Raw genomic sequence first — 19,231 nt, 5'->3', positions numbered from 1 at the left:
GCCTCCAACCTTCCTTGGTTAGTCAACATTTGAAATATTTTCCTTAGTTGTGGTATGAATAACATCCGTGCAAGCCCAATTGCTGTACCACCATCGTGCGTCACGTTTGGTGACTGGTTTTGAGAACTCATACTTTCTGAGATTATTAATGACATCTGCAGATTGCAGCTTGGTACAAATAGTGTGATTTTTAAAAACGATGCTGCGAAGAGAGCTAAACCTGGTAAGGATGGTTCTGGCTCGTGAGCATGTGGTATGTTTGAAACTTATGCACAGTTTGTTCTTATTTTGCACAGACTCAGCCCAAGTGGATTGGAGCCCTGTACACAAGCACCAGAGCACATTACACAAGGCCAGGTTTTTTTTTTTTTTTTTTTAGTTTTGAGGCATGGGGAGGTTAGATAATTTGCCCCAAATCAAAGGACATTAAGCTGACACTGGTGCTTGAAACCCAGTGCCCTAGTTCCATAGTCAGAAGCTCTGGCAATTAGGCCACATCTCCTCGCCACTTCCTCTTACATTCTTTCCGTTATACGAAGGCAAAAGGGCTAGTTGGGCCATCCGCTCAGGTTAGAGGAAAATATGTTTCATTATAATGCCCCTTTCACTTAAAACATAGACGTTATTAGATAAATCCCTATGCAAGAGATTAATCATTCCAGAAACGTTTTAAGGCATAGGCACACTGGGCTCTGGCCCAGGGCCCCAGCCTCTCACAGGGCCTCCTGATAGAGCCAGCTCCATTGTGCAGTGAGTCTTGCTCTGATGATCTTGAATAATTCTTAAACAGATTGTTTTACATAAAGTTTTCTTTTCATTTATTTTGCAGATAAAATGTTTATATTTTTCAACACCATCCAACATCCATTAACAAAGTTTCTTTTAGATCAAAACAGTACCTCAAATATGAAAAAAGGGCGGGGGTCACGAAGATTATTTGCAATCATATTAGTGCTCTGCTATGCAATTATAATATTGAAAAGACAGGTCACTGTCCCTGAATATTACATGTAAACACATTTAGAATTTGGACCAGTGATTCTGTGCAGTGTCAGTGACCTGGTCAAAGAGGACATGAAAGAGGATCATAAATTGAAAGCTGTTACGAACAGGGGCCTCCAAATTGCTTTTGGCACAGGGCCCCTGAAATCCTTAAGATGTCCCTGAAACCTTAATTTATGGAAGGATGCCTTTAAATTATGTAAAGGTACTGAATATTGAGTTACCCAGTTTACTACAGCTAGGTTTATCAGCAATGCTTGGAAATTGCAGAGGCTGCATCACACGTAAATGTGAGCCTTAGAAACTTTTCAGCCTATCACAGATTTCTGAATTGTGATTGACAGACTACAGGTATTTTAAACTGCACAACCCTTATTTTGTGGAATTAGAAGAGCAGTGATTGTTTTAGCCTGTGTTGCATCCCCCGTTTAAGCTACCTGTTTATAGGCGGATCAGTAATAAGCTGCTCTGTCAAATACATAAGGCACTTAACATGCCATTTCTTTGCATCTTGTTCTCCAAAATCGGTCCTGGTGGGCCGGATCCATGCCAGATTGTTTAGATGAATACATTTATCTAGGGGGGAGAGGAGTTGGCCAAACAGCTAGGGCGGTTGTCTCGAATCTGGGGAACTGAGTTCGAGTCTCGTCAACGACGCTGAACATCCTGTGATTCTGGGCAAATCACGTAATCTCCCTATGCCTATCAAAAAAAGAATGTGTCTTCATGTAATGCAATTGGTGCTATGTAAAGCGCTCTGATACCTGATTCGGGTCAAGTTTGCACTATATAAAACTCTGTAAAATAATAAATAAATGTATATGGGGATATACACAAAATCTGACATGAATCCGGCCCTCCAAGACCAACTTTGGAGAACCCTGCTTGCGCGTAGATCCCAGTCCACCATGCATGCATCACCTACCTTCAGTTCTGAGACGCTTAATCAGATATTTATGTTAAGGTTGACTCCACCTGAAATTCTTTTCCTGAAACACTACATGAACAATCCAATCATTTGAAAGTCAGACGAACCTCAAAGACCTGTCTTCACCTGCATCAGTCATATCATATCTTCATCTAATCAGAATGTGCTTAGAGAAGGGGTAGTCTAGCACTTATTGGAGAATATATAAGAAAAAAAGCATCAATGGTGGTCACCTGTGATTGCACATATCAGAACTAAAAGCTCCAGCCTACTGCCAGGATGCTATTGTGCAGATGCATGAATTTATAGAAGTTTCTAGAACAAGTGGTACGACTCCCATGCACAATGAAGTGTTCTTGTCTGAAGACAAGTTACCCGACCTCTCGCAAGACAGTATGGCTACACTTCCTGCTTATCAATATCTTCTGATAGGTCTACGCTGTTGTGTGTATATAAATAGTGAATGTGTGCATCTATAGTGAGTGTGTGCATGCACGTGCATCTGTGAAAACACTTGTTAACTATTTCCTCAAACAACTGATTCATATAAAATACTTTAACCCCTTCCGTGCTCATGACGAGCTCAGCTCGTCATGATGCACGGTGCTCGTGTGCTCATGACGAGCTGAGCTCGTCATGACCACACCCATTCCTATTACTGTCCAGCACAGGAGAGGAATATCAATAGCAGCCATGAGGTTAAACATAGGTATTTGGCAACCTCTAGGACAGCCTATAATAAAACTGTGTTTAGTGTGATGCTACCTGTAGTAACGTACACCAATACAGTGGCTCGAGTTTAAAAGCTATGAATCTAAGGGTCCATGTTGGCAAGGTTGTGGAGCTTACTGATCCCTTTGTGCTGAGTTTAGTTCTAAGGGCACACAGTGAGTCATTCCCTGTGAATAATTAATTTGCTGTTTTTGAAAGATAAAGAATCACAGGCTTCAACACTGTTAAGTTGGTTTTGGGTCCCCAGAGCACATCACGTTTGTGCACGTCCCCACTGGGGGGACCATGATGTTTGGTCATTTAATGTCAGCTGTAGATGATGGATCCCCGAACAGTGTCATGTAGGTGCATGTTTGCATTGTGCTGAGGGGATTACCAGGTAATCATTCACGCAGTTCTCTGATGGATCTCACATGTGGTTTTTCTGAGTCCCCAGATAGATCATGCAGTCTGTGTGTTCTCCTTTGTACTGCCGGTCACCGGTGTATTCAAGTGTGTAGCCTTGGACCGTGTCATGTATGTGCATGTACTTGCATGATAGAGGTACCTACGTGTCTCTTGGAACTCTTTCAAGTTCTCGCCGTCCTTTTTCCCATCTCCTCCCCCCCCCCCCCCCCAGGGGCGGCAATCTGAGGGATAGCCCCGGGTGCCACAAGCTCTAGCTACGCCTCTGATTTCATTCAAGAAAGGTCCGCACAGAGACACAGAAAAGTAGTCTAAATGTTGAAGAATGGATGAGGAGAAAAAGTTTTACGTGGTACCAGCTGAAAATTAAAGAATTGGTTAAATCAATAAGAAGGGAGGGAGGATATATTCTCATGAAGGATACCTGAGTTACCCAGTAGTGAATTAAATGGACCAAAAGGAGAGCTAGCCTCTGAGGTAAAAGATTGGGAGGCGGAGGAAACCTGTTTTTTATTTGCCTCTCACCCACATATTTCTATGTGGCAACCTTCATCATCGAGTCATCTCCTTGTAAGCTCAACTGTATACCAAGCTAGCTCAACCCCACTTTAGGGGAAGTACTTTGAATTTATGAAGGGACACTGACAGATTAAAAACGGAAGATGCGATGTGTAAGGAAAGTCAATGCTTCCTACATCCTTTCGTCGACATCTTTCAGCTGGTAGGTAAGTCCTAAGCAGGTCAGTCAGCCTTCATCACGGCCTTCCAGGTTCTCAATATTGTACTTAGGTATCCAACAAGAACTTCACCACAATAATCTCAAACACACATGATACTAGATCTTTTGTCAGGCACTTCCCAAATTCAGCGTTTTTTTAAGGGATTTTAATTAGCACCATGAGAGGTTAAAGGCAGGCCGGTCCATAAGTCACACAGTCGTCAAGCTGATGATGAAGCATGCCACATAGAAATATGTGGGTGAGAGTCTGTTAAAAACATTTTTTAAAACTGTCCCACCCCGCCCCCTTTTCTTTTTCAATCTTGAAGGCTACCTCTCCTTTTGGTCTGGGTAAAGAACTGAATCAGAACTAGATGTAACTATATAAACATGTAATAACAAAGCCAGGCAAAAAAACTGGCAGAAAAATACATACAAGGAATTAGACCTCTATTATACAGTCTGCACAGTTTCAGTTCTCCCAGATACTAGTAACATTTACAATCATTTCCAAAGAGAAAGCCGCTGAAAACGCCAAGCAATGGTTCAATATTCACCTTGTAAGAGTTAAAGTTCATTACCACAAATGACATTGGAGAGAACTCTGTAACACACCACCAGAGGGTATGGCTTCAAGACTTGGGCTGTCTTTTTCACCCTAATACTAAAGCTTGTCTTGGCAGCAGATGCCTATGCTTAATACTCATACTGCAATTTTAGACAAAGGCAAGGAAAATAACAGGGTGTACATTTTTTGACTGAAACCATATTCACTAGCTTTCCCCCAAAAAGAGTTTTGCTAAGACATAAAAGAAGATTTTATGATTGAGTAACTATTTCACAGATTGTCACAACCACATTGGTTACAGCACAAAAATCACACCTGTGAAAAATGCCTGCTATACAGCTTCAAACTTCAAACCATGCCAAACTATCTTTGAAATATGAACATGGATCTTTTAAATATTTATTTGTTCCATTAACAAACGGAAATATCAAACCATTCACATTACAAGCAATTGAAATAACTATCATAGAGGAGAAAAATATCAGAGTACAAATCTATACCGTTATCGGTTCATTCCCCACATAAAGTCCATTAAATACAGATGTAAACTTAAGTATCTCCCCTGTCCCGCACATAAGCATTTCACAATGAAAGCAATTTAATCCCCCCAGGCATTGTATCCATGTCCCAGACACGTACTTTGCGTAAACTCTCAACAAACAGTATACATCATATCCATAATCATCACCCGTTGCCCCTCAGGAATTCACAGATCCCTCATTAGCACTATTTTCAACTGACTATCGCTCTACAGAAAGCATTTGTCATTTTTGCTCCCTGAGCAATATTCTCAGTCGCTTTATCTTCAAATCTCATCTCTTTCAAACTCCTCTCTTTTAAAAGCACGGATTTGGCCAAATCCCTCAGCCAAACAGTGCCAGTAGGAGCTGATGTGGACAGCCAGTTCATAGCTATATGCCGTTTTCCGAGGACTAAACCGGACATTGCAAATTTGTATAGTATTTTGCTTTTTCAGGAATTAGGAACTAGCCCCAACGCACAATGTTTCTCCATGGTCTCTATATTTGTCAATATTACCTTTTCCAGAATTTTAGTCACTGCCCCCAATATATTTATGTGGGTCTGCACTCCAAAATCATATGAAGATACACAGCGTTATTATTATGACACTTAAGACAAGCAGGGGATCTGCCCACATAAATTCTATGGAGTGAACTTGGATCTTTAAACTAACAGATCAAATAGGAGGTGTTCTGGGAAGGACATATGTGGAAGATTACTTCTGTCATAGCCGTGCTTCGTGGCATGTGAACCTGTAACTTGCTACATCCTAAAATAGTCTCGCAGGGAAAATCAGTAATGTTATTTAAGACTTCGTTGGCCAGAGTAAGACTCTAAAGTCAACAAAATCACCCTCAAAATTCAAGTAATTAATCACAGTGAATGTGTTACTATTGGCTGATTTTGCCCTACATAAATTCCTACTCAGGTGCTAATGCAAACAATAGAAAAAGGTTCATGCATCAACTGGAGACAGAAATAAGCATTTGCAATGCAATAGGTCTCACATTTGCGAGAGTTTAAATCATTGGCATTGTAAAAGACAGTACCTTTTATGTATCTGAGGTTGAGCGGGAGCCTAATAGCTCCAACGTGGGGCTTTGGCAAGTATGTTGGGGTAGAAAATGTTTTTTTGCAGAAACTGTTCAAAGCAATTTAATCAAGTATACATTCCGAATGGAAAGGACGTTGCAAAGTGTTTTAGGTGCATTGTGGGATCATGATTAGTCCAACATCTGCTGTGAGTTGCAGGATTCTTTCAGTGAATGTTAATGGGCTATATATATATGTTAATGGGCTATATATATATATATATATATGTCTTTACGTTTTGAAAAGGTTGTAATTGTACTGTTTAATAGTTAAAAAAATATTTTAATATATGTGTGTGTGTATGTGTGTATGTGTGTGTGTGTGTGTGTGTATATATATATATATATATGGTGTGAACAAGCTCTCGTGTAGAGCGAAACGCGTCACCTTTATTTAATAAATCGTCTTCCCTGTCATCCATTCTTGGATTGCTGATTATTGTGAGGCTATTGCTGTTTGCTGGGCGTGAGGCTTCTGAGGTCTCGACCTTTCGGTTCCGCTACTATTACGGGACCAGGACTGCTTTGTTATATATATATATATAAAACAAAGCAGTCCTGGTCCCGTAATAGTAGCGGAACCGAAAGGTCGAGACCTCAGAAGCCTCACGCCCAGCAAACAGCAATAGCCTCACAATAATCAGCAATCCAAGAATGGATGACAGGGAAGACGATTTATTAAATAAAGGTGACGCGTTTCGCTCTACACGAGAGCTTGTTCACACCATATATATATATATATATATATATATATATATATATATAAACACACACACACACACACACACACACACACACACACATACACACATACACACACACATATATTAAAATATTTTTTTAACTATTAAACAGTACAATTACAACCTTTTCAAAACGTAAAAACAACCCCCTACCTAACTCTTCCCTCCAGTTCTGTCCACTGCCTCAATTAAATGATTCAGTATCAATTAAATTAATATAGCCAATCTTCAGATCAACCTTAGTAATTTCTAAGTCTACATTTCAGACAAATACTTTTGTGCCATCTCAATGTCCTTGTAAACCTTAAATGTTCCCTTATGCAGAACTTTCAATCTAGCAGGGATGCAGAAGCCTGGCTTTACCCCCCTGCAGCTGGAAAAGCAGAGATCGCCTGCCTGAACACCTTCCGTATTTTAGCAGTCTCAAACAACATATCTGGAAAAACCTGTACATGAAACCATCTCTGATTTTAACCCCTCATTGCTTGATCGTGCTATTAAGCACCCCCTTGTGGATTCAATGATCCCCAAAATTCACCAGGAATTGGAAGAGGACCTGCACCATATTACAAAAAGGGAGTTCGATGGACATTAGTTTTTGTTAGTTCATCTGTAAATCCTTGCTGTATGTGAGTACGAATCCAATCATCCATAAATTCAATAGCAGTAGTGGTCTTTGCTTTCTTCCACTCTGGTATCCCCATGAATCTGATGTTAGATCTTCTTGCATGGATTTCGTACTCCTCCAGCCGCTGATTGACAGTGTTATGTTCTTTTTTGAGAATAGTTGGTTTTGTGCATTTCAGTTTGAGTGTCTTCAAGATCTGAAATCATTTTTGACATTGCCTCCATTTGTTCCACTCATCTTTGAAAAACCTTCTCCATTTCTGTAAGTAAGGGTTTGAGCAAGTGAATTTTGATATGTCTTAACAATCCTGGTTGAAATTCAGGCAGTTAACAATAAAGATTCAATTTGGGTATCAGCCCCATACTTCCCATAAGCCATGTTGCCCGGCTCCACAAGATTGGATGCAGCTTCTGGATGCTTTGCAGATGGCTGGAGGGAGCACGCTCAGCATCACTTGTCCCTCTTTCTGCCTCCGAAAGGTATGTAGCTGACTTTACATTTGTGGCAACCTGATTTACCATACTAAACAGGGGAAACAATGTCTTCACAAACATGAATTTGGCTGCCTAAAGATGGAGGCTGTAACAGTTAAAGGAAGAAACACTAACAAACTTCCCATTTAATAAACTGGTAGAACTGGATACTGCCCCAGCAGGCCCAGGCCCAAACGGCTTATACATATCAGAGACTAAGTCCCCCCCCTGCTGCTGCCCTGCTGTCCCGCTCCTCCAAATCCATGCCATTACTCAAGGTTCGGGTTACGTGGTGCAGACCTCCAATATCTTCCACCTCATATCCCAGTGTGAAGTTAGCCTCTGGTATATCACAGCTGTATGTCAAATGTCGCCCTTCTCTCTCTTGATCTGCCATGTCCAGAGGGAGTTTTGACTCTGTATCGTGACTGGTTTGTGGGCTGCCCTCTGTTCTAGGGGTAAAACACCTGCCTATCTACTCAGCTGCTACTAATTCATTAACCCAGCCACCAACCATAAAGCCAATTTTCCCCTTGGCCCTAAGAATTGCAAGATGAGCCTTCTATTTACTAGAATCACATTATGCCCTTTTTTTGTCAACCCCTTTCACCCTTCTTTAGTATAACCTTCTAAAATTTTCTTCATTAGGGCTGATAAATTGGCATTAGAATTATTTTTTGGCATGGTTTAAAAACGATTGACTACACAAAGTTTTAACTAAAAAGATGGCTCACTGAGATGCTTAAAGAAGCATGCTTTCACCACTATTACAGAGCACAGCTGAGGAAGAAGAAAAAGCAAAACCAAGGGAGGCTGTTCACCTACCTGGGATACTCCACACTCGGCTCCCAGCTCCCCAACTAGCCTTTGATATCACAGCAAATTGTGAAATGAGTGTCTGCTAGATCTTGGTATTTATTGGCATTCAAAGCTGTTCATACATTTTGCGTAGAAGTATGGTAGTCATTGGATCAGTATCTATGAACTGTTTATGTAACATGCGCAAAATCCTGGGTAGTGGCAAGATCATATAATAATAAGGGTATTCACAAAAGGCGTACAGGTCATTTGGCATCCTATGACGGTAGACTGAGTCTCTCATGTAAGAAACTGAAGTAAGCTCTTGTTTTCCAGAGTGAGTACCTGCATTCTAAACATCCTTCATGCTATTTAGAATACGAAATAAAAACATTGAAAGAAAATCATTTCACAATCAATATTTTCTAGGAAATATATGCATTTGTAACAGTAACAAACTTAAAAATAGCATCTGTAATGGGAAATTATTGTTATGATACAGAGTTGTAGGAGACTGCCTGATTAAACAGTTTAATCATGTGAGTGAGATGTTGTAAAATTGTTTTGGAGAGGTGTAGTTTCATTTACTATTGTACCAAACTATCTGCAAACTATTACAGAAAAACGTAAATACATTTAAGGAAGTGAAACCGGAAAAGAAATCCTTTGGGTGCAAGAAGCATACTGGTTTTAGATATTTCAAAGTTGGAAGCAGGCACCATCACATCAATTAAAAATGTTATTTGATGAGATGAAGACACTTATTTTTAGTATTTATATTCTATTCTTGGTAAGCTGACTTTATTTATAAAGCATACCAGTTTGCTTCACACTAGGTACCTCTTTTTTGCTCTAGCTACAAAGCTAGGTTAGTAAAACAATATTTCAAGTGAAATAACATGTTAAAGTATAGCATAAATAGGTTAGTTAGGATAGAGAATGTATATACTTATCCCCATCATAGTTTATATTGAGCATTGAAAGATTATATTTTTGATCAAGCAGCCAAGCATAATTCCTTTATTTTTCATGATTAGAGTTGCAACTCAAATTAAGATAAATAGGGTCTATAATGCTCAAGTATATAATGTTATGACAACAAAATTCAAGAAGACGATAAATCACATATCAAAGTCTGAACTCTCAAGATTAGAAGATTAAGCCTAAATGTATCAACCCAACCTTCAAATATTTCTTATAGCCACCTCTTGATCTGAAAGGATACTTGGAATATAGGTAAACAGAATATAATTTGATCACATGCTCTGTATCAGCCATCTGAAGTAAATTATCAACTTAGAGTTTGCACGTTTTCAAAAATAATGCCTCAATATGTTGGACAAATAGTGTTAGGGAGGTGATACATCTTTGTTGTATGCTCCATACCATATCAATAACTGCACACATTTTTTATCAATACAGATAGAGGCCGATGGTCACCATCGATTAATAAGAATAAGGGGCACAACTTTACCCAATTATATATGTGTAATCCTTTGGTCAAGTTAGCCCTTTGCAAGCCCTTTCTACCGTCTGAATGTTCCAAAAGGACGAGCTTGTTCATTTCAACGGTCCAAATGCCTTCAGAGTGCTAGTTTAAGAAATGTGCTCTGTCCTAATTAATATCCCTGGATTTTTCATTTTTTGGATTAACTGGTTATGGACTTCTGCCGTGACTTAATCTCACTATCGGATTCTCACTCACAGCACGCTCTGTTATAATGTAGTAGGCGTGCCAACTGCCAGTGTCCACCTTTTAAGATAAGGTCCTCTGCTGTGCAGCTAGGGTAAGAGGCTCTGGGCTGGCTGCATGTAAACATGTATGCACATGTATGGGCTGAGCATCTGAACTATCATCTTGTATCTGCGAATGGATAGTTTGATGCAGAAGGGACCTTTCAGGGATTGGTACTGACCTGGACATGCCTTTTAAAATTAAGTATTAACAGTGTCAGTATTTACGTCTATAAAGTTTACTGAAAAATGAGTGTGCTTCACTGTATTATACACTATTGGTGAAATCTGAAGCAACCAACATAGTTAGGTCTAGAGACTCGGCAGAAGCACCAATATTATGGTACCAAATACAGATCTGATATTCATTTCCACCTATCTGAATCATTATGGCACTTCAAAATTTATCTTTTTTCTTTGACTTAGATCCTACCCAGATTTGGCCAGCAGGAGGATCAAAGGCCTCCCAACACAATAAAGCCATAAGGCAGTCATTAGGCCGGAACCTAGGCTGAGAAAAGAATCTGCATGTGCTAATTACTTTTCACACTGCATCTGGTCTGGGAAGGCTCAACTCAACAAAACCAAAGGAAGGTAGCTAGAACTCTGCAGCTAGTCACAGGAGTGGTTGGCCGTTGACGTTTTGGAGGGAAGGCACCAGGAATCTTTGGCAGTTAGGGGAAGGACTTACACTGTCAAAGGAGATTGTTCAATAGACCACTTGATGGTGCGATCTTGGGAATTCCCCAAATGTTGTGCCAGAGTGTTGAGCCAGGGGTGGAGTGATGGTGTGTCACGCTAGAATGGGGCAGAGTTGCCTTGCTTCAAAGCACTTTCCACCCCTACATAAAAACATCTTCACAAAGACCTTTGAGAACAGTCTGGACCTGGGGGACACACCACCAGAGGAATGCCCAGCTGGAAGAGAGATGACCCCTGACTCCTATAGACGTGTACTCCGGGACTTTTTGACTTCAGTTGGCATCCAGAGACTAGGATTTGTATGTCCAGAGCTAGTGGTGTTGGTCACCCTAACCCCTCCGGGGAACAGTAGAAGGATGTAGCTGCACTAGGGGACCCTGACGGTTCTCCTGGATCTTCTGTCGACTGGTCCTGTAAGTGTGTGACATTCAGAACGAGCCTGCTGACACACAAGTGTGCTGCAAGTAGTTAGGAAGCTACATGACCAAAGGAGTGCAAACAAGGAGGGCACTCTGTCTTGGGGCATGTATGGGTGCTGCTGAGGAAGGCCATTACAACAGAGGTGCAAGCGCCCAGAAAGGAAACCGGGCGTGTGTAAGAAACAGGTGCACAAAGAACAGCCTCCTATAGAAATATAAACATTTAGAGAACAGGAGGCTTGAAGAAACTACTCATGGTGGCTGGAGCATGCCACCAGGAGCAAAACAAAGCGTTGCACTGAATCATTAAAGTTATTAATAAATACCATTGTAAGATACTACCATCCTTAGTGATTTTAATGCTATTGTATTGGTTTATTGTGCAATATTTCTGCTTTTATTAATATGGTGAAACCCTGACAAAGCCGGAATGTCTGCCCTATAATAACTCCAGCCAATTGTATAGTGCCTAGTATATGTGGGGAGTATTGTTGGTATAGTGTTAAGGGTTCAGTAGGGGCATGAACTGCTAAGGAGGGTATCTCCATTGGTATTTCTCAATGCAATCATGTATATATCATGTATATATTTTTTTTTTTTAAACGTGGTATTGAGTAGTGTGTGCATAATAACACCCTTGTCCTTTTTATAAGATAAAGCCCTGTCTGGACAGGATTTATTGGGTGTTGTTTGTTGCATGCTTGTGGACTTAAGTAACAACCCACACAACTTCCGCTGAGTAGCCCTTGGATTGTTCTGCCCCGCAACCCTGTGAGAGTCAACTGCTACAATAGGGTACTCCACATGAGAAGGGCTGACATCATTTTCAACTAATAGCCAACTTTTTTACAGCTAGGAAAAGCTCTGTTTCATAAATGTAATGTAAGTATTAAGTGGTTTGAAATTAGTCTGACACAAAATTGCACTTCTACAGTATGTCAATATACAGGGTACAGTGTAATATTCTTTAATTCCACTTGCATGTCTCAGGCTGAGGACCCACAACATACTGGATGATACATTAATATGCTGTAACTAGCCAACCTTTGCAGGGAGTCGGAAAGAAAAGAACATCAGTATGGTTTCGCCCACACAAGAGAACAGAAGGTAAAATTCTCTAAGCTTACATTTTGAATGAAACAGCATCTTCAAGGGAGAGTTCAAAGGGAAAGAAGATGCAGGAAAATGAATCTGAGTTCACTGAGTAGATCAAAAGTGACTGGTGTCCCTTTGGTAATTGGTCTACAGTATCGAAAGCAAAGCACAAATTCATACACTGAAAATAAGATTTAGATCTGATGTTGCAGGAACGCAAAGAACACTGATGAAAGGTCTACTCTAAGCTTTCCATACACCGCATACATTTGCGTAACTTACTAATATGAGGGTATTCATTTATGTTACTTGGCTGGAATAGAAAACAACAAAATAACTATAAGCATCTGTTATTTCAGCACTCTAGGTACCCTTCATGATGATGCTTTACAAATATACATTATTTGTTACTAAAATCATTTATTTGACAGGTGCTAACATATTCAGCAGTGATAGCACAGGTAGGTTTTATGTCTAATTGGACTAATGCATCTACAACAGGAATCTATGTTTGAAATCATGGTCACAGGTTTAAATCTGCACTGGTCCACCAAGTCTTTCATGCTCCTAAGATACCACCGAGTGGGGCTACAATACAAATCTCCCCTGCGTCCCAGGAGTACTTCTAGAATTAATGTTACATTCCAAACAAGTCTTACATTTACCCAATAGATCTACGTGACTAAATTTACAGTTTTTTGTGGATAGGCCCATTACTCATTTTGATGCAAAAACTTCACAGCACGACACTATTTGAGACTTTTTTCGTGGGTCATTCAAACACTGGAGTGGATTTGGAGATTGGTGGATGCAGGGCATCTATAAAAAAAAGCAGTTGATGTCTTGATTATTATGCATGCTTTGAAAGATATTAGCTCTTAGAGCATAGGCTATGCATTAAAATGATGGTGGACTGGACAGCTGTTATTTTTTTCACAAATCCCAGAGCTGCCAAAATCTACTTCAGGCTCTTAGACTTTTGGTTCAGTCTTAATTTGTAGAGAGCCCAAGTGGATGTAGCTCAGTGCAGACTGATTTAAATGCACCGTGGAAGAGTAACAGCTCTGACTCGGATTGTTGACACATTCTCAATACGTACAGGCTGGTGTGTAGCCAAGATTCAAGGAAGGGGACTGCTGAAAGATTAAATGATTTCTTGTCATGAGCAGGCCCCTGGGTGCTCAATTTGTGTTTAGATAAAAAGAGAAAAGACTGGCTCACAGTGTTCTGGAGTTAAATCCCACAGGACCTCAGAAATTGCAGCATATCGCTTGGTTTCTGGTCTATATTTTGGCCATGGAATGAGTCCTCTAAAACACTTCACTTCCCCACATAGCTGCAACAAGACGAATCATTCCCAGGAAGATGCCCACATTTCTGTATCCTAAAATAACGTAAGGGCTGCTGTTTGACTGGGTAGGGTATCGATGCAGCTTCTCTGAATCCAGTCTGGCGTGGTCTGGATATTGTGTTGCTTCTGGTTGTAAAGATCCACTGGAGGGGTCCTCAAGCCTTCTCGAACCCAGAGACAAGTTAACATTCCTGAAACCTCCAGAGAGCTCTTTATTTAAACATAGACTTGCAATAGAAGTTGTGCTGGGTCGCAGCAGCTAATTCTGGCTTGCCCGTATCTACTCCAGCACTGCCCTTCCTATCACTCGTCTCACAGGCCATCAAACCTGTAGTAGGAACAATAGGCTAACAGGGTTCCAAAAGCCTTTGCCCTTAACCCACCTAGCACCCCAGTTGAACACAGACTGATGGTGAGAGCCTAAGGAGATCATGTGTTAACCCTGTAATGTCTGTGAAGGTCAAAGGGAGTATGATGTCACTACCACTACCCCTGTCGTTTTAGTTTATTGGACAGGGTCTAGAGAACTATGAAAATAAACAGTGGGAGTGGGCCTTAGTGAAAGGCAGCACCTATCACACACACACACCAGGGGCTTAATTAAACAACAAGGGACATTAATGTCCCAGTGCCACTGAGGAGCGCGAGGCATAAACCCTGTACATTACTTTACTACCAAAACAGCTAGTGCATTGGCTATAAGTGCACGCTGGGCATTATTACAAAATAATCAGAGATGTTGCCCGCTTTTCCAAACTGGAAAGGGGGCTTATGGAAACAATTTACAGAGTCGTATGAACAGATTGATTTCTCACACTAAAATGGTGTTCAGTTTTCTTCAGCACTGAATGAGCATCTCCTATATTTACATACATAATATTTGAGTTTTTTGTAAACAAATCCGTCAATTAAATTAACGATTTTAAAACTGAACATTTTGTTTATAGTGTACATTGTCGAGACAATGACGTGTGCCTATCAATGCTTAATTTGAGCCGGTGGTAGCAGGTGGGGCCCACCGGTACTGAGCCCAACCATCGTGTTATTGTTTCACCCCGTTTATGAGAAAGTGACTTAAGTGACTGAAGACTGTGACATAGTAGAAAAAACCTCGTCTTACCTGTGACCTTCAGTACATCATCTACAACCTCTGCCTTAAGAAACATTCGTCCTCTTTTTTCCGTGTGATCCATTCCACACATGCTTGGCACATTTATAACGCATACTTTGTGGACATTCATGTCACAGGCTGTGGATAAATAAAGGAGCGGCTTAGAATGTTAGGGACATAACATGAAAACTCGCACCCTAACCACATCATTGGGGTTGCAAGATATGCTTTACTTTAGTACACCAACCTTAGTAATGCTGCATACTAGGATCTACAACAGGCTTCCAACGAGCAGCTCAAGAGCTATTCATAGATCTCCAGCTACCAGTGAGTAGCTCTCCTGTGTGCAGCCCAGACTACTGCTATAGATGTTATTGCTTGGCTGAATTAATACATGTATACCAAAATTAAAAAACGCGTGTTATGAGGAAAATGTGTGCATTTTCAGAACTAATCAGCTGATCACTTTAGACACGTGGTTGGACTTACGAAATATATTTAAAACTGATATTTGAGCGAGGGGCGTTGGGAGACATTACTCATTCTTACCTTGGTGTCTGGGAAATGGCAGCTATAGCTAGCTGTGTGTTGGCCATGTAGAGGCCTCTAAATTGATATCGCTTTCTTACATTACTGCCGGCAGCTCTGCCTGAAGCCTTGAGGTGATCACTGCTCATAATCTTGCATGGGGTGGTCACGTAAGGAAATCTTGTCAAATGTCGTTGATACACAACGCCAATCTTAGTAGCTCAGGATGATTTTTATTAAACATAAGTAGCTCTTATTACAGATAAAGTTGGAGACTCCTGATCTACACTACTGAAACTATTTTTTATATAGTAATCTGACACTGCTCACTTTAACTGACATGAAATAAAGAATACACGCACGCACATGTTTACTCCTTGAGCCCCTTCTTTACATTAAGTAACTCCTTTTAGTTATTTATGACTATGAATTTAAGTCCAGGTCATTAGTAGTGGTTGGTGTAGTTTGAAAATGCTGAGCGCCTTGAAATGCATGAGCGGTGGATGTGCACTATACGAAAAAGATTTCCTTTTGTAAACTCTCGTATTTCAATGCACTCTCATATGTGCTAATAGCTTCATTAGCATACATGATTCCGTCTTGAAATACGTGTTTTTGGCAGTGGCAGCTGATAGGGGACGGTGGCGGGGGACTCAGAAAATACAAAAAAGAAAACGTACCTGCTGTTCACCGTTGCTGCCGCTATCGCCAGCCTCTGCCTCTCCTCGCAGGAACAGGAAGCATCCAGGCTTCCAGAATCCCCTGACCAATCACGACGCTGCTGATAGCACCATTGTGATTGGTCTGAGCATCGTGGTTTTGAGCTCAGTCAGGGAATGAGAGCCTGGGCATGTTCTCTACTCAGGCTGTAATGCAGCCTGGGTAGAGAACATGCAAAGTGCGCATGTCTGTTTGGCCAGTTCGAGACGGCAAGCCAAAAAGTCATGTGCACTTTAGGTGCAGCACCAGTCACTCCTCCTCCCCGACGTCACAAGACCGCAGCGCCATCCCGCCCTAACATCCAGAATACAAAAAAATAAAAGGATAATAACAGATGTTATTATCATTTTTTTTTTGCATTGCACTGCTTTAAAGCAGTGGGGTGACGCTCCTCCACTTTAGCGTAGAAGCCACCACTGCAGGGCTTTTATATATATATATAATTTTTTATTAGTTTTATATAGCGCAAACTAGACCCGAAGATATCCGGTATCAGAGCGCTTTACATAAACACCAGTTTGGTTACACAAGGACACATTCATTTTTTGTTAGGCACGAGGAGATGAAGTGATTTGCCCAGAATGACAGGATGTTGAGCGTCGGTGCCGAGACTCGAACCCGGTTCCCCAGCTTCAAGGTCGACGCTCTAGCCATAAGGCTACATCCTCTCGTCTGCAAATGTGACAGCATTCGCCCGTTTTTTATACTAGTTAAACTCTAAAATGATTGCAGGGAATCCTTACTCCATTATAGTCCTCATCTATGTCTTAACAGTCCCACCCCTGGAGACGGACGTTGCCTCTTTCAGGAGCATGCCCCCGCTTTAAAATAGCAAGGATGTTGCATCTTCAACAGGTTAGGAAGTTACTCTTTTTCAAGGAAGTATGATACACATACCTTAAAGATAAGAAACCACAAATGTTACGGGTCCAGGGATTTAAAATCCGCAGGTACTCAAGTACAGAGTACCTGCATTTTTGTAATTTGAAAGAAAAGTACTAGCACTTCCAATGATGGGTGTAGTGCTTCCTATGGCAGAGCGCCAGCACCTCTCGGTTGCATTCCGGCACTCTGGGATACTGACTACCTGCACTTCTGTTTTTCTTTTGCAATCACTGTACAAGTGAAACGAGTTTCCCCAGCCTTCTGTTACACCAAGATACAGATTGTATAAAAAAGTATTGTTTGGTCCGAGCACATAAGTAACTTGCTTCCCAAGCCTTATTTGTTTCCTATGTTGCTTTGCCTAAAGGGGGCTAGCATTACTTGTTATCCAATCTCAAATCGAATCGTCTAGCACACATGCGTAATAGTTAAATGTGCCTTGAGAGTAATGTTCATTTGTGGTGAAAAGTCTTGTCAGGTTGCCTATGCCTAAAATAGGCATGACAGAGCTGTAAGCACTCTTTAATTTGAGCCGGTGCTTGTAGGTGAGGTCCACTGGCACTCGTTTTTGGGGACTGGGACTTATATTTCAACATGCATCATTATCAGATATTGATCCAGAACAAGAAGCAGAAATGGGTAATTTAGGAGAAAACCGAGAAGGCAGGGATGAAAAAGAACATACAAGAGTAAGGGAAAGGGAATGTATGGTGGTGGATGAAAGCGACATGAGATGGAATCAAGACTAGAGAGTCTGGGTCGCCGACATTCACTAGCACTGGTAAAAACTTTTGGTCCCGGTACTTATTCTTTCACATGTTAGGACTGGCTCTAAGCATCAGTATTGCATAACCATGTATGCTGTTTGAAATGAAAGGAAATGTATATTTCTAAAGCGCCTGATTGCCCGGAGGAGTCTTGGCGCTGCCACTACCAAGGATGTGAGAAAAGAAACAGGTTTTACTAGAGAAGCAATCAGAGATTGAAACAATCTATTGGTAGAATAGGCATGTCTTTTTTGCTTTCCTAAATTGGGGAAGACCTGTCATTTATTTTAGTTTAAGAGGAAGTTTGTTTCAAAGTTTGGCACTGAAGATTACAAAGCTTCTGTCTCCCCAATGGGATTTCCTGAATCTGTGAACATTTGTGAAGAAATCCTTTAAAGAGGGTAAAGTGTGATTTCTTAATAAACTAGAGCAAATCCTCTAATTATATTAGAAGAATTAACAACTGCTCCACCACCTACTGCTGGGATGGACATTAATTCCAGATGCATGAGTGGCTGCCAGGGTTCCCAGACTACTGAGCAGAGTTTGAGACAGCCCCTAACATGAGAATGAATGCAGTGAGAAGCTGCAGGACATTTTTGGTTTGACACGTATGTGGATCCAAGGGAAGGCCACAGAACTTAACCTTGTACTGTAACTCTTTATTTGCTGGGCTGAGCTTGGTGATTGCAGGCACCTCCTTGAGCATAAATAGACGTTTGTAGAATTAGTGGTGAAACCCAGCTATGCCGAAGAGGGAAGGCACATGTGTGAAGGCTGTTTATTAACGTCCAAGCTGTCCAAAATGGCAGTGCGCTTCAATGTACATTGATTGACAATGTAGTATCACCCTTCTGGTGAGCTGATCTAGTCTTCGAAGTGGAGCCCTACTGAACTCTACATTTCCTGCAGTTCCCCAAAGAGAAGTTACTGGTGTGACAAAATATTGCCTTGAACTGCTAAGGGTGCCCCTATAGTTAGAGTCTGCTGAGGAGCAGCAACCCGGTTAAATCCTGCCATCGAGGCATAGCCAGTAGTAGCAGTTTCTAGACGTTACTAACAAACTCGTTATTGGTCACAATAAACGATCTGTGATGATGTTTAGTGCTATATACCAAGATAGTATTTGTGTATTAAAATATCATGTGTCGACAACTCCATTACAGTTCAGCTGTAACATTATACAGGCATGGATCAGGCCTAGCTTGTTGCATGGGAGTGACCTAGGAGTTAGTGATAGTAGTTGCTCTTTGATTCCACACACTGCCCTTGCTACAGTTGATGAAGGCAACAAATGGAACAGACACTGAA

General features: G+C 41.0%; 1 protein-coding gene across 2 annotated transcripts in view; it reads right to left on the bottom strand.

Moving 5' to 3' along the window:
• Window positions 1-19,231, bottom strand: part of PRKCA (protein kinase C alpha) — a 1,411,833-nt gene that overhangs the window by 521,138 nt on the left and 871,464 nt on the right. For both annotated transcript variants that reach the window (XM_078654315.1, XM_078654314.1), the window contains exon 5: window positions 15,030-15,158. In XM_078654315.1, the coding sequence (XP_078510441.1) occupies window positions 15,030-15,158 (129 nt within the window). The remainder of the gene's footprint in view (window positions 1-15,029; window positions 15,159-19,231) is intronic.

The sequence above is a fragment of the Lissotriton helveticus genome, chromosome 7, assembly GCF_964261635.1.
Source record: "Lissotriton helveticus chromosome 7, aLisHel1.1, whole genome shotgun sequence".
NCBI lineage: Eukaryota > Metazoa > Chordata > Amphibia > Caudata > Salamandridae > Lissotriton > Lissotriton helveticus.
This window is presented reverse-complemented; position numbering and strand designations above follow the sequence as displayed.